This window comes from Podarcis muralis, chromosome 17 (genome assembly GCF_964188315.1).
Source record: "Podarcis muralis chromosome 17, rPodMur119.hap1.1, whole genome shotgun sequence".
Taxonomy (NCBI): domain Eukaryota; kingdom Metazoa; phylum Chordata; class Lepidosauria; order Squamata; family Lacertidae; genus Podarcis; species Podarcis muralis.
The window spans coordinates 38053188-38067454 of NC_135671.1; the positions used below are offsets into that span (position 1 = coordinate 38053188).

Consider the following 14267-nt stretch of genomic DNA (forward strand, 5'->3'; position numbering starts at 1 on the left):
GACGCCGGTATTACAGCCACCAGCCCATAGGGGCCCCTCATTCACGGTAGAGGAGCATGAGGTGAGACAGGTATTGAGGATGGCGAATCCGAGGAAGGCGGCTGGACCTGATGGCATCACTGGAAAGGTGTTGAAGGGCTGTGCGGATCAGCTGGCGAGGGTCTTTACTAAGATCTTCAATAAGTCCTTAAACCAGTCTATTGTCCCACCCTGCCTGAAGTCGTCAACTATTGTCCCTCTGCCTAAAAAATCCACAATCAGTAGTTTGAATGACTACAGACCAGTTGCACTGACTCCAATCATCATGAAGTGTTTTGAGAAACTGGTGCGCCGTCACATTATTTCCTGTCTTCCATCAACTTTTGACAACTACCAGTTTGCATACAGGGCAAATAGATCCACAGAAGACGCTATCACCACCACTCTCCATGCTGCTCTGTCCCATCTGGAGCAGCCGGGGAGTTATGTGAGGCTGCTGTTTGTGGATTTTAGCTCTGCTTTTAACACTATCCTCCCCCATAGACTGGTGTCCAAGCTAGAGGCGATTGGACTCTCCAACTCCACCTGTCTCTGGGTTTTGGATTTTTTGTCAGAACGTTCTCAGAGGGTTAGAGTAGGGTCACATATGTCCACAGCCCTTAGCCTTAACACCGGCTCACCACAGGGTTGTGTGTTGAGTCCCCTGCTCTATGCTCTCTATACGTATGACTGTACAGCCATCTATTCCAGCAACAAAATCATCAAGTTTGCTGATGACACTACGGTGGTAGGGCTCATTTCAGGAGGGGATGAGTCCGCCTATCGGGACGAGGTGGAGCGGCTCTGTGTTTGGTGTGGAGAGAACAATCTGGCTCTTAATACGGCTAAGACCAAGGAATTGGTGGTGGATTACAGGGAAAAAAAGGCGGACATTCAGCCCTTGTATATCAACGGGGAACGGGTGGAGAGGGTGGCGGAATTCAGGTTTTTGGGAGTAACTATCGATCAGGGCATGACTTGGAGCGCAAATACCACTGCTCTGGTGAAGAAGGCCCAGCAGAGAATTTATTTCCTCAGACTTTTGAAGAAGAACAATCTGAGTGAGAGACTGCTGGTGTCCTTCTACCGAGGCTCCATAGAGAGCATTCTTACATACTGTATTTGTGCTTGGTTCTCCAGTTGTACAGCTAGGGAGAGGAAGGTGCTCCAGAAGGTCATAACCACAGCCCAAAGGATTATTGGTCATCCTCTCCCATCTTTGGAAGAACTGTATGGTTCCCGTTGTCTTAGGAAAGCAAACAACATCCTGCAGGATTCATCTCACCCGGGACACAGTCTGTTTGCACTACTGCCTTCTGGCAGGAGATATAGAAACATCAAGTCAAGGACAAATAGACTGAAAAACAGTTTCTATCCAAGAGCTGTGGCCTTTTTGAATGCTGTAACTCGATAGTGTGACCTGGGAGTTTGATGGGTGTTGGTGTGGGTGTGGCTGGAATGTGGTTTGTTTGGTTGTTGTTGTTGTTTTGCTTTTGTTGTTTTTAAGGGATGGCATCCAATTTCGTTGCACTTGTGCAATGTTGCACTTGTGTAATGACAATAAAGAATCTATTCTATTCTATTCTATTCTATTCTATTCTTTAATGATGACTCAAACCACTTGTCTGTCAGTCTTCTCTGGTTGTGGCTCTGTAGGGCTTCAGGCAGGGGTCTGGCCTAGTCCTGCCTGGAGATGCTGGGGACTGAACATGGGAATTTTGCATGTACAGTGGTACCTCGGGTTACATACACTTCAGGTTACAGACTCCACCAACCCAGAAATAGTACATCGGGTAAGAACTTTGCTTCAGGATGAGAACAGAAATCGTGCTCCGGCGGTGCGGCAGCAGCAGGAGGCCCCATTAGCTAAAGTGGTGCTTCAGGTTAAGAACAGTTTCAGGTTAAGAACGGACCTCCAGAACGAATTAAGTACTTAACCCGAGGTACCACTGTAAAGCATGTGTTCTGCCACTGAGCCACAGCCCTCCCCTATCATTCTGATTTCTAAGATGCATTAAAGGGCAGCTTTGAAGCTGACAAGACCAAACACACAGTTTAGAAGGCTGTGCCATAAATGAGTTGCTATGGATTTTTCAGTTGCTTTGTTTTCGGCTGTGGGTCGGTTCCCTCTCTGTCTAGGAAGAGACGTATAAAGAGGGTTGGATATGGATTACAGTATATATGTTAGTAGAATTTTCATGCAGTAGAAACTCTAAACTCAATGATAAAAAGCAAATGCTTTTTGTGATGTTCTATAATGGTTTTCTGTAGCCTATCTTGGGTCATGATTGAACTAAACATCAAAGATAATTGGTTTAAATAAGGAACATTTTCCAGGGGGGTAGTCATGTTAGTCTGCTGCTGCTGCTGCAACAACAACAACAAAAAGACTTGTGGCACCTTAAAGATGTAATACCTTTTATTACAGCAAAACGTTTCATGGGGTGTAATCTTCAGGTATGGGCAACAAATGTAAGGATGGAAGTGAACTGCAATGGAATACAAAAAGTACAGTCTGACAATTCAACTAGAGCTTGAATGTATGCAAAATGAGGAACGTTTAATCCATGCCAAAATGCTCCAGCTTGGTTTCAGTGGTCCTCAGCAAGGTTCATGGTTCGTAATGAGAAGCACAGGGTCTTCTGCAAAACAACTTTATGCTCTCTCCCATTCATTATTGCTCCTGTTATTTGTGGGTAAGCTCTCACTGCCATACTTTTAAAAAGCTGATTGTATTTCCTCTACCTTTGCAATCCGTCTTCCTTTAATGCATAGATTTGTTCAAAAAATCTATCAATAGATTGACCTTCTCACCATGACCATTTCCAATGAAGACCTTCCAAAGGATTTGTCCTGATAGGACAGTATCAAATTTAAAAATGTATATACACATAGCAGTGCGGCCTCTGTATACCGTGAACCTGTGCTTTAATTATACCAACAGAAAAATCTGAAATGATCAATAAAATAATGAATTAATAAAAGATAACTGCTAGATGTGATTTAATCAGAGAGAAAGTGCAAAAAGCAGGTATCAGGAGTTGGTCAGCAATACATCACACAGAATAAGTGAAATCTTTCTTAGAAGAAACAAGGTCTGCTCAGGCCCAATGGGCACAGCAAATCTACTTGGTAGATCTTGCCTCTATGAGGCAGTTGTGGGACTGAAGGTCCCTGCCTCCCCCCAGCTGCCTAAGTCTCTTCCTCTCCCACAATTTGAGACTGTGCTGGTGTGCCTGCCTTTGCTTCTCCCCCTTCATCCTTCTTCTAGTCCTGGGAGGTCAGGGAAGAAGGTAGCTTGTCACACCAAGAGCAGGGGAACTCCTGGCTTCTTCACCAGCCTGACTCATCTCTGCCTCTCTGGCCTCCCCTCTTGCTTCCGATTCTGATTCTGCACGTCTCTCTGCCACAGACTCTTCCTGCTCACTAAACCCTGTTACATCTTCAGCTTCAGACACATCCTCTTCCCAGGCTTCTCCCTCTGTCTACTCATCATCATCCCACCACCAAGCCCTAGGCTCTGAGCATTAGTTCCTTGGGGGTTTCCTAGCTTGTACCTTCCACCATTCCTCTGTGTCCAACCAACCCATGACACAGAGAGATGGGGAGAGAGATGTGTATATGGACAAAGGGATCATTTATGGACAATCCCTGAGGCTGCATATACTGTTCAGCTTTTTCTGAATGATTGCTGGTTCTGGAAGGACAGTGGCAGCAAGGGAGGAGTAGGGAGGAGAAAGTGGGAACCTGACTTCTGGGATGCCCTTCTCTCTCAGCGAGTAATCATGCTGGTGTGGCCCAGCACTTTCTCTGCTAGGTTGTCATATGTTCAACACAACAGTCAGTACAAAGGCCTTTTCCCTCCCCTGCCTGGATGCTGATGCAGCAATACAGTCCTCTGGGCTATCATCACCCTCCAGCATCAGCTCAATACATACATCAAGGAACACCAGGGCTATGGGACAGAGCTTCACCCTTCTGCTCATCTTTCTGGGCGTGCAGGTTGTGGCAGGAGCCTTCAAAATCTGTGCTTTCAACATACGCAGTTTTGGAAGAGCCAAGGCAGCAAACCGGAGGGTCATGGGAGCTCTCGTCCAGGTGAGTTTGTGATTGATTTGGACCAAGGGCAATGGTGATAACAGTGCTTCATTACTTTAATGAGCAATTCTTGCTCTCAGCCCTGCTCAGAAACCATGAACTGTATTCCTAACCCTAGAGATCTGGGGGCAGCTGTGGTTATGGCAGAGGTAAAAACACTGTGGATGGCAGGCTGCAAATGTATTCCTGCTACAATGATAAGCAAATAGAATCATAGAATTAATAGGGACCTGAAGGGTAGTCTAGTCCAACCCTCTGCAATGCAGCAATCTCAACTAAAGCATCCATAGCAGATGACCATAAGCAAATAGCAGGGAGAAAAATGTACCAGCTACTCCACAAGCTGGGAGATTTAAGACCATGTAACAAAAATGAATTCTGAGCCGGAGGTCTTTCAGTTGAGGCAGTCTGACAAGCAGCTAAGTTCAAAGGCCTGCTCTAGCCTGTATTAAATATGGGTTTAATTGCAAACTTAGGAATTTTAGGAGCATGTATCTCATAACTATAGGGCTCAAGCTCAGTGATAGAGCATCTGCCTTGCATGCAAAAGGTCCCATGTTCAAATCTTGGCATTGCTAAGACTGTTGTCTGAAACCTGGAAAGCTGCTACCAGTCAGTGTAGATACTAAGCAAAATAGTTCAGTGTCTGGCTTGGTAGAAGGCATCTGTCTAATACAAGTCATACAGCAACCCCTTGTTTTTAAGCAAAGGGATGTGTGCTTTTGACAAACATTGGCTCACTTGATTTTTTTATAATGTCAATGCAATGTGTAGAAACCACACATTGGTCAGCTTCACCCTGACTGGAGTGCTGAAGCAATTCCTAATTCATCTCTAGGCAAGACCTGAAAACCTTTGCATGGAATCTTAGAGACAGAATTGTAGAGTTGGAAGGGATCCTGAGGGTCATCTAGTCCAACCCCCTGCAATGCAGAAATCTCAGCTAAAGCTCTCTGCTTAAAAACCTCCAAGGAAGGAGAATTCACCACCTTCTTATGGAGTCCATTCCACTGACAAACAGCTCTTACTGTCAGAAAGTTATTTTTGATGTTTAGTCAGAATCTCCTTTCTTATAACTTGAAGCCATCACTTTGGGTTCTATCCTCAACAGCAGAAGAAAACAAGTTTGCTCCATCTTCTATGTGACATCCCTTTGGAGTCGGTTATCATAGTCTCCTCTTTTCCAGTCTAAACATACCCAACTCCCACAACCGTTCCACATAAGTCTTGGTTCCCAGGGCCTTGTCCATCCCCACCATGTCAACGTCCCCGGTCACCGCATGCTAAGGCAGTGATATGAACAAATGCTGCATCTGGTTACCTTTGATCATTCTTTCCAATATGTTTACTTAAGAGTTTGGCGAGATTTTGTGAGATCTGGCAGATGTTGATGCTGCTTCTCCACCAGGGCAGAGGTGGAAGGGCTGCTGCTTCACTCTGCTCACGAGTGGAGGGGGCCTGGTGCCTACATTCCTTTCTGTTACTAATTAATTCATCCAAGACGTCAATGGATTTCCCCATCACTTCCTGCACCACAAACTGGTTACTGTTGTTTTTAAAAAGCAGGCAACAAAGCACTCTAATCCACTATGAAGTTCTGTAGAACAGTGGCAATGCGGAAGCAACCAGGACCAAGAGAAAGGGGGAAACATGTGTGACAGTGACAATGCCCAGAGCACCTCATTGCCCTGACCACCCACTCTTCTCCCACTGCCAGATCCTCTCTCGCTGTGATATTTCTGCCATCCAAGAGGTGCGGGACTCCAGGGGTGCAGCTATTCAGACGTTGCTGCGGGAGCTGAACAGGTAGTACCAGCAGAGGCTGCTAATCGTAGACATAGTCAAAACATGCAGTAGAAGGAGGGGGTATAATCTGAATGGTACAATTTCAGGTTACAGGTGGTGTGGGGAGATCGCACAGTTAGTTTATTTTTATTCACATGGAGATTTCTTTTTTTTATTGTGGGGGAGCATTCTAACAAGGCTTCCCCCCATTGCTCCATTCTTCATCTGAGGATCCATTCTGTTATCAGGCAAAGTGGCATCTTGAACTCTTTCTCCCTGGCAGGTATGACCCCTCTCATCACTACAGCCGCCTGGAGAGCAAGAGGCTGGGGCGAGGCAGCTACAAGGAGCAGAATGTCTTTGTGTATCGGTAATGTCTGGGGGAGCTGGGAACATGACTATATCAGAGCCCCAGGAACCAAAATCCAACTCTGGCCTATATATGCATGTATATCCTCTTCCAAGATAGTGTTTTACAGGGGTGGCCATTTTGTTACCCACGGTGAAGGACAAAATGATACCTGCCTTCCTCAATTTCAATCACCAAAGCTGAGCAGTGTGAGAATTTATTTATTACTTATTTCAGTAATAAACACCCAAGTCACTAGGCAGTAAGGCTAAAAAGATACAGTGAATATGAAATCAGTTAAAACTAACCAAAAAATAAAAAACGTAGCTAAAATGCCTGCTGATTTTTAAAGAAAGAAAACATTTTCACTAGATGTCAAAACTTCAAGGGGGGGGGGCTACCTGATCTCAGCTGTGGTTTCCACAGAAATGGATCCACAGTACTGAACATACAATATGTGCTAGAAGCTGTCCAGAATGGTTAGGTGAGGTATAACAACAACAACAATTTCCTTGCACTGCTGTTCCCCTCCTGCCCACCCACCTAGCTATGGCATCTACCAGCTGAGGCAGCCACTTCACTGCCTAACGGTAGGGCCAATTCTGGTATTTTAATTGCCAATCAATTATAACACATTTTAACAATATGCATTTCCATATTTGCTACCCACCCTTCCTCCAGAACTATTTTTTAGCCTCAGAAAAATGTATTTGGGCAAACAGGGGTATGAGACAATAATTTTACAGTGAACTTTGTTTTGGCTGAGCAGCGATTTCAGTCTGGATTTGCCACATATAAAGCTGGACTTAAGTGTCCATCCACTACTCCACACCTGCTCATTAGTGTTGGGTCTCGCAGCTCTGGTTTGTAGTTGGTGAACCAAGGCCTGGATCTCCTGAGGATATAAACCTGTGTTTGGGCTGAGACTTTGGCCTGCTGACAGAGGCTTACCTGATTTAATCATAATAATGACCCCTTCACAAAGACAGATTGCAAATCGGGGTGAAAGGGAGTATCAGGGTGCTGACATCTATTTTTTTTTTAAAAAAAGGATAGAGGAACATTCAGTCATGAGAGCTTCCACTTGCAGGCTCTGTATTGGAACAAAACCAGACACAGGTTTACTTTATCTTCCCTCTGATGCCTACTTTTTTGTCCTTGACAGAATGGATGTTGTGTCAGTTACTGATTGGTGCCAGTTTGGGGATGAGGATGACAGAGATTACAAGGCATTTGCCCGGGGGCCCTTTGCCGCTCGCTTTCACTCTCCATGCACAGGTAACACCCAGTTTCTCCACACAGAGGTCTAAATTGTTCTGGATACTTGTCCACAGATTCTTGGTGATCCAGGAGCTGTTACCTCCAAGGCAGTTATGGAAGATTACCTCGGTTTTAGGACTGAAAGCCTGGCATTTCTTATGGACATTTCTTATGGTCTGTTCTTAACCTGAAACTGTTCTTAACCTGAAGCACCACTTCAGCTAATAGGGTTTCCTGCCGCCGTGCGATTTCTGTTCTCATCCTGAAGCAAAGTTCTTAACCCCAGGTACTATTTCTGGGTTAGCGGAGTCTGTAACCTGAAGCGTATGTAACCTGAAGCGTATGTAACCCGAGGTACCACTGTATAGCCTTAGTTGGAGTGTTCAGTGGTGCTTAGGGTAGATGAGGAAACAGAGGAAATTGAATGTATTGAGAAGCTGAGGAAAAGGAGCTAGCTCTTGTTAACTGTGCATGTGTGTGTAAAAACAGCCACTAAGAGGAAAGATTAGGGAGATCAGTAGCGAAACCTCTCCCATCATCTGAACTGCTGTCTTCCACCCCACAGCTATCCTAGACTTTGTGCTACTTTTACACCACACCAGTCCTCGGGAAGCTGCCCATGAGCTTGATCTGCTGTTTGGAGTGTGCACAGAACTGATGCAACGGTGGAAAACTGAGGTATATTATGGGGGCAGGAGATGTTGTAAACTCAGCAGGTCACTAAGAACATAAAAGCCCTGCTGGATCAGAAGACCCATCTAGTCCAACATCTTGTTCTCACAGTGGCTGACCAGATGTGTAATAGGGCATTCTCCTGGTCCCGATTCCCAGAAACTAGTTTTCAGAGGCATGCCACCTCCCCTAGTGGAGATGCTACTCACATACAACCCTTTCCTTGTGATCTGAATAGAATGTGATGCTGCTGGGAGATCTGAATGCTGCTGGTGCCTACATCCCAGCAAGTGCTTGGGCTGGGATCCGCCTGCGCAATCACCTTGCTTTCCACTGGCTCATTGGTGACGGAGAGGACACCACAGTCAGTCACCGGACCTGCTGTGCCTACGACAGGTACCAGAGGACACTTTTCAGCTCCACTCACCCATTCTCAACATGCTTCCCCTTATTCCCAAAAGCAATCCAGTATTTGCCAGCCTTTCAAGCAAGCATGCCAGACAGAAAGTAAGCCCTGAGGAGATTGTGTCACTTACAGTGTATACCATATGCCCTTTTTTGGTGTGGTTTTGCTTCTGGTCTGTTGAGCTGGAGAGCAGACAACACTATAGGCAGAGACTACTCCTGATCTGTGCCATAGCCAGGCCAAGAACTTAAGAGCTAACCTGGCACACTAGACTCCTGCTTTGTGTCACGTAAACTGACCATGCTTTTTTTGTTGGGGGCAGAGCAGAGACCCATCACACTCCACTTTTGTACTCTGTCCTCCCATGCTAGGATTATAGTCCATGGAGAAGAGCTGCTTGGCGCCATTGTACCCAGATCTGCCAAGCCTTTCAACTTCACACAAGCACTCGGACTATCGGAGGAAGAGGTGGGTGTAATTGGGCTCCTTTCTTAACTGGCTGCTAGTTTGAATATGATGTAGAGACCTGAATAACCCACACCATTTCATTCCTACAGGCCCTAGCAATCAGCGACCACTATCCTGTAGAGGTGAATCTTCGGCTTGCTCCGAAAGCCCAGCGGGAGCTCTAAACCGTCAACCATCCTTCTGGCTATAGAAGCAAGGGCAATGGCAGGGCAAAAAGAGACTTCTCTGACTATTCCATTCAGCAAGACCCGTCAAGGGCAGCAGTGGAACTGCCATACAGTAAAAGCAGTCCAATGCACATACACTTCCCCCGCTCTGCACCTTGCCTCCAGCATGAAAGCCAAGATGACAGAAGCGCCCCATCTACGTTGTAGCTAGTGCTTGCAAGCCTACATGCAGGCCTATCCAGGTGTGCCACAAAATTCATCACCCAAGCTTAGGGCTGGGTGAATGGTAAATATCCTACATGGGTCATAGGCATTAGGCGCAGCATTCAGCTTCCTTAGAAACTACAGTTTTTAAAGAAGTATCTTTCTTTCATTCAGTTGTCATCTATATCCCATCCTTTAACCCCAGAAACTCCCAACATTGTTTATCCTAGATAATCCAATTTTTGTTTCGGTTGAACCAACCAACCCTGACGAAGCAGGATACTGCCTCAGTAACACACACAACACAACTGTGGTTCTGCAGTGCAGGGCAATATTAGTAATAGAGGATAAGCTGTCTGAAATGGCCCCCTTCCCAATCTGCTCTGAATTACAAGGCAACCTTTTCCTGCATACTTTGCCCTGGTAGTCTTACAGGTTTTTTTGCCCCATCCTTAGGAATGCTTATGGGAGACCAGCCTGAGGGATTAGCTACTGTGAGAATTGTCTTGTGTGACACTGACAAAGGTTTACAGATGTTCAAATTCATTACAGTGGTACCTTGGGTTAAGTACTTAATTTGTTACGGAGGTCCATACTTAACCTGAAACTGTTCTTAACCTGAAGCACCACTTTAGCTAATGGGGCCTCCTGCTGCCGCCGTAGCACGATTTCTGTTCTCATCCTGAAGCACTATTTCTGGGTTAGCGGAGTCTGTAACCTGAAGCGTATGTAACCCAAGGTACCACTGTACTATGTTCACTTGTTTCCAGAAGAGGGTGAACGTATGTTTGATGTTTTATCAAACCCACAGTAACATTAATGTAACAGTAAATACAGCAGCTCAATAGACATTTTTTATTTCCATTCATCTTCCTTCAAGAATTTAGGAAAGCAGCTTGTGGATAACCACCAAGCACTTATGCTGCATGCAATGCACGCCACTTGTCCAGAGGGCCTCTGTTGGGGATGTATTTCACTCCACAGCCATCAGGGATAAGGCGCTTCTCAGCCACCATGTCCTCAAACTCATCAGCATTGAATTTGGTGAAGCCCCATTTCTTGGAAATGTGGATCTAGGTGAGAGAGAAGACATCAGAAGCTTGCCTCAGACTTCCCAGCTATTATGCATTTACTACTGAGTATCAGCCTGTCTTTGTTAGAGAGCTGAGAAGCAACACAACATGTCAACTGGCCTGTCCCTCCATACCAACTTAGTCAGTCACTGTAGATGAAAGTCATATGACAAAGTTCATTCTGGGCAAAAGGTTGCAAGAGCACCAAACTAAAGCTTATGATCTCACTAGCTATACTGAGAGATTTATCTTGTTTTGCACCCTATCTTTAGCGGTGCAACGGCTGTATACTTCTGCACTGACAGTATTCTTCCCTCACCAATAAACGCATTACCTTCTGGCGACCAGGGAACTTGAACTTGGCTCTGCGCAGTGCTTCAATGACATGTTCCTTGTTCTGCACCTTGGTACGGATGGACATGATGACCTGGCCAATATGCACACGGGCCACAGTGCCCTGAGGCTTACCAAAGGCTCCACGCATTCCTGTCTGGAGTCTAATAAGAAACCAAAACCAAATCTTAGGGTGTTATCCTCAAGGACTATACCACGCTGCTACACCCACCACCAGTTAAGCCCTCTTGACAAATGTAGAAGCCAAGAGCTTCAGCCAGTCATGCACCTCACCAGGACTCAAGTGTTCCCAGGGTCCCTTAAGGTGCACTGTACAAGGAACAGAGCACGTACACAACCAAGGGAGTTACTGTGTGCAGTCAGTGCACACCACCCCCCGATAGCAGCAGGGGCTGGTCGGCTTAATTGACTGCAAGGTCAATTTTAACACCAGAACTGGGTCTCTACCCATTCCTCACCTATCAGCTCCAGCACATGACAACATCTTGTTGATGCGGATGACATGGAAGGGGTGCAGGCGCACACGGATGTGAAATCCATCCTTACCACAACTTTTCACCATGTATTTGTTGGCACAGATACGGGCGGCCTCTAGAGCTGCAGAAAGAGAGACAGGGTGAATGGGACAGACCATTGAAGCACAGCAAAATGAGTGGTTTGAGTGGTCTTTTGGTGCTCTGTACCTTCTGATGAAAGCTGCTCATATTCATCTGACACCATGTGCCCACAGAGTGGGAACTCATCAACCTTGGCCTTCTTCCTGCCCAGGTCAAAAATCCTGATCTTGGGATCTGAAGAATAGAAAGTAATATTATCAGCCAGTTCACTAAAACTCGGATTTCCTAACAGGCCAAATTAGGTGCAATCCACTCTGACCAGGCAATTAAGTCTCATCAGGCTATCCTGTTGGATTAAATTCTACATTCCTATCTGAATGCATGAAGTTCAATTTAACAGTTCATCAGGCAAAAATAAATATATTAACTTACCAGGAACACCTCTACAGAAACGGGATTTGGGGTAAGGCTTGTTCTTGCAGTATCGATAACTAGAAGAAAAAGACAGATAAGGTAGTCAGAAACAATTTTTTGAAATTAAAGTCACAACTGCTGAATATGTTAAACCAGAAATGGGGAACCTATAGCCTTGCATAGGTTGTTGAACTACGGCTCCCATCAACCCTTGCCTCTGGTCATTCACATCTGATTGGGGGTTGGTGGGTTAGAAACTGGTCCAAGATGCAGTCCCAGGTATTAGCCTTTTAAACCAATTTACTAGCCTAATGGAGTTTAGCAGTGGAAGGATGAAGAGCTCCAACCTTCCTTCAGCAGCTCATTGCATGTCTATGCTGGGCAAACATAAGGAACAGAATCCTCCTTCCATGTTGCTAGTCTGCTCACTTGCCACATTCAATTTCTTGCTGCTCTATGGCTACCAAGCAAGTGCTAAATTAGAAATATGTCTCATACAATTAATAAAGAGCATGTAGACACTTATCTGTATTTATTGGCTTTTATTTTCATACTAGTACTGTTTCTTAACAGTAAGGGAAGTTCTGTGAACCCAATAACTTCTACTTTCCCTATACATTTGGCTGACAGATCTGGCTCCCATCCCGAGATCAATAGTAATTTCTGCAGCAATGTTTACCTCAAAGTTACACCATGGTTTGGACAATCGCTTTCGGCTCAACAAGCCATGGCTTTTGAAGCTTGGAATGGGCACTTGTGAGAAGTATGTCTCCTATTCCTCATCAGTTTCTATGCAAAAATCTTGGCTTGTGTTAAGACACAACCAGGAAATCTGGATTTATGCTGGCCTGCTGGGGGTGGTGTGTGATAGAATGGCTAGTACCTGGCTTCATAAAAGTTTATGAGGCTTTGAATGAAAGTCTGAACCAGGCCATTATGTGGTCTCAGGCAAAGCCACTTTCAGTCTCAACTCTCTAAGCTTAGTATCTAATGCTTAGTGTTGTAAGAATAAAATAAAGAATATTTATGTGAAGCACTCTGAAGACTCTCACACATATTAGTATCATACTGTACTCAACTACATCCTACTCAGGAGCGCATCCACTGAAATTAGTGAACCTGTTAGTCATACCTGCTTGCTTCAGTGGGCTTACTCTGAGTACAACTAGCAGTGACTACCACCCAAACCACTAACATTATGGATATTAGGGACAAAGAACACGGGGAGGCTTCAGCCTTCGTGTCCCGCTTAAGGGTTTCTGATGCATGCATACAACTGGCAGCTGCTAGGAGGCAGGATGCAAAATGAGGCGGGCAGCCCCTTGATCAAATCTGGCAGAAATCTCATGTTTTTATGCTAAACTCACGGTGTGTGTGTGTGTGTGTGTGTGTGTGTGTACGGGGTGGGTGTTTGGGGTCTAATAGCCATCCCAGGAAGGCAACCTTGCTGCTAAGAACCACCACAGGCGGCAACGCAGAAGGGTCCACGGGCCACAAGCAAGCCGTGAAAGCCCAGAGCCCCCGAGGCGGGGCCCGTTTCGGTCGCCCACCCTCGTCCTCCCCGATGGCGGCCCCCGCCAGAAGAGGAAAGCGGGAGATGCGGCTGCCAGGAGAGACCCCTTTCGGCCTCTCCCGTTCCTGGCAGAGCCGCCTCGCCGCGTCCTCCCCCTGACGGAGCGGCCACGCGGCCTCCTCCCGGCCTTGCCCGTCCTCCGGGCGGCCCAACTCACCAGCGCGCGGGTCGGCGGCCCATGGCTGCAGGTCTGAGAGGCAAAGAGAGAGAGAGAGAGAGTCAGTCCGGGGCCGCCAAGGGAAGCGGGCCGAGCGCGGGGCCTGCTTCTCGCTCTCAGGCCCAAGCCGCGCCGCAGCCGCCTCACCCGCGTACTCACCTCGCCGAGCGGAAAGAGAGCGGGGAGCGCGCCTGCGCCCTGCTTATCAACGCTGCCGCTCTAGGACGGCCGCGGACACAGAGGTTGGGGCTTGTCTGGACCGGAAGCAGCGGAAGCTTAACGTATCCGGAAGGTCGGCGCGACACGTTAGCTTCCGGGTTGATTCTGACTCCATTTGAGTGGACGTTTAAGCCTTTAACTGAGGGATAGAAGGGCGAAGGAGGTGCCCGTGCAGTTTTAGATGGGAGATCTTAAAAACAACAACAACCCTCGTGTCAGTGCTGAACGTTATAATAGCCTCAGTATTTTGAACTGTATAACGTGTGGAATTGCCCGTGGCTTTTGAGTTAGGTGGTGCTAGTTTTCAAGGTTTTTATTCACGGGAAGGAGCTGCAATGCCTCTATCGACCTCCGCTCTTACTTGGCACTTCGAAATACAGTAACATAGTTGTTCTTTTTATACATCTATATATCTTTATCTACTGTATACTATTTTTGTTATCTTTGTACACATAAATAATAAAACATGGAGTGAAGCCGCGTACATGTACAT

The 14267-nt window shown here is 46.3% G+C and overlaps 2 protein-coding genes, 1 long non-coding RNA gene and 1 other non-coding gene across 4 annotated transcripts; 1 reads left to right on the plus strand and 3 right to left on the minus strand.

The window, feature by feature from the left end:
- Positions 1–2546: 2546 nt before the first annotated feature.
- On the minus strand, positions 2547–5862 carry LOC114587474 (uncharacterized). The gene is made up of 2 exons (XR_003704295.2): positions 5438–5862; positions 2547–2968 (listed from the first exon to the last, which is right to left on the minus strand). It is a non-coding gene; the product is annotated as an uncharacterized LOC114587474 (long non-coding RNA).
- On the plus strand, positions 3771–9293 carry LOC114587467 (deoxyribonuclease-1-like). Its single transcript, XM_028711731.2, has 8 exons — positions 3771–4116; positions 5834–5922; positions 6185–6271; positions 7416–7528; positions 8076–8188; positions 8421–8578; positions 8960–9056; positions 9146–9293. Exons 1-8 carry the CDS (start codon positions 3844–3846, stop codon positions 9218–9220), a joined length of 1005 nt encoding a protein of 334 aa, XP_028567564.2. The 5' UTR covers positions 3771–3843; the 3' UTR covers positions 9221–9293.
- Positions 9294–10268: 975 nt separating this feature from the next.
- Positions 10269–13736, minus strand: RPL10 (ribosomal protein L10). The gene is made up of 7 exons (XM_028711743.2): positions 13715–13736; positions 13556–13588; positions 11844–11902; positions 11538–11645; positions 11313–11451; positions 10835–10997; positions 10269–10500 (listed from the first exon to the last, which is right to left on the minus strand). The coding sequence occupies exons 2-7, from the start codon at positions 13576–13578 to the stop codon at positions 10345–10347; spliced, it is 648 nt and encodes a 215-aa protein (XP_028567576.1). The 5' UTR covers positions 13579–13588; positions 13715–13736; the 3' UTR covers positions 10269–10344.
- Positions 11136–11269, minus strand: LOC114588211 (small nucleolar RNA SNORA70). The gene has a single exon (XR_003704416.1). It is a non-coding gene; the product is annotated as a small nucleolar RNA SNORA70 (small nucleolar RNA).
- Positions 13737–14267: the final 531 nt, after the last annotated feature.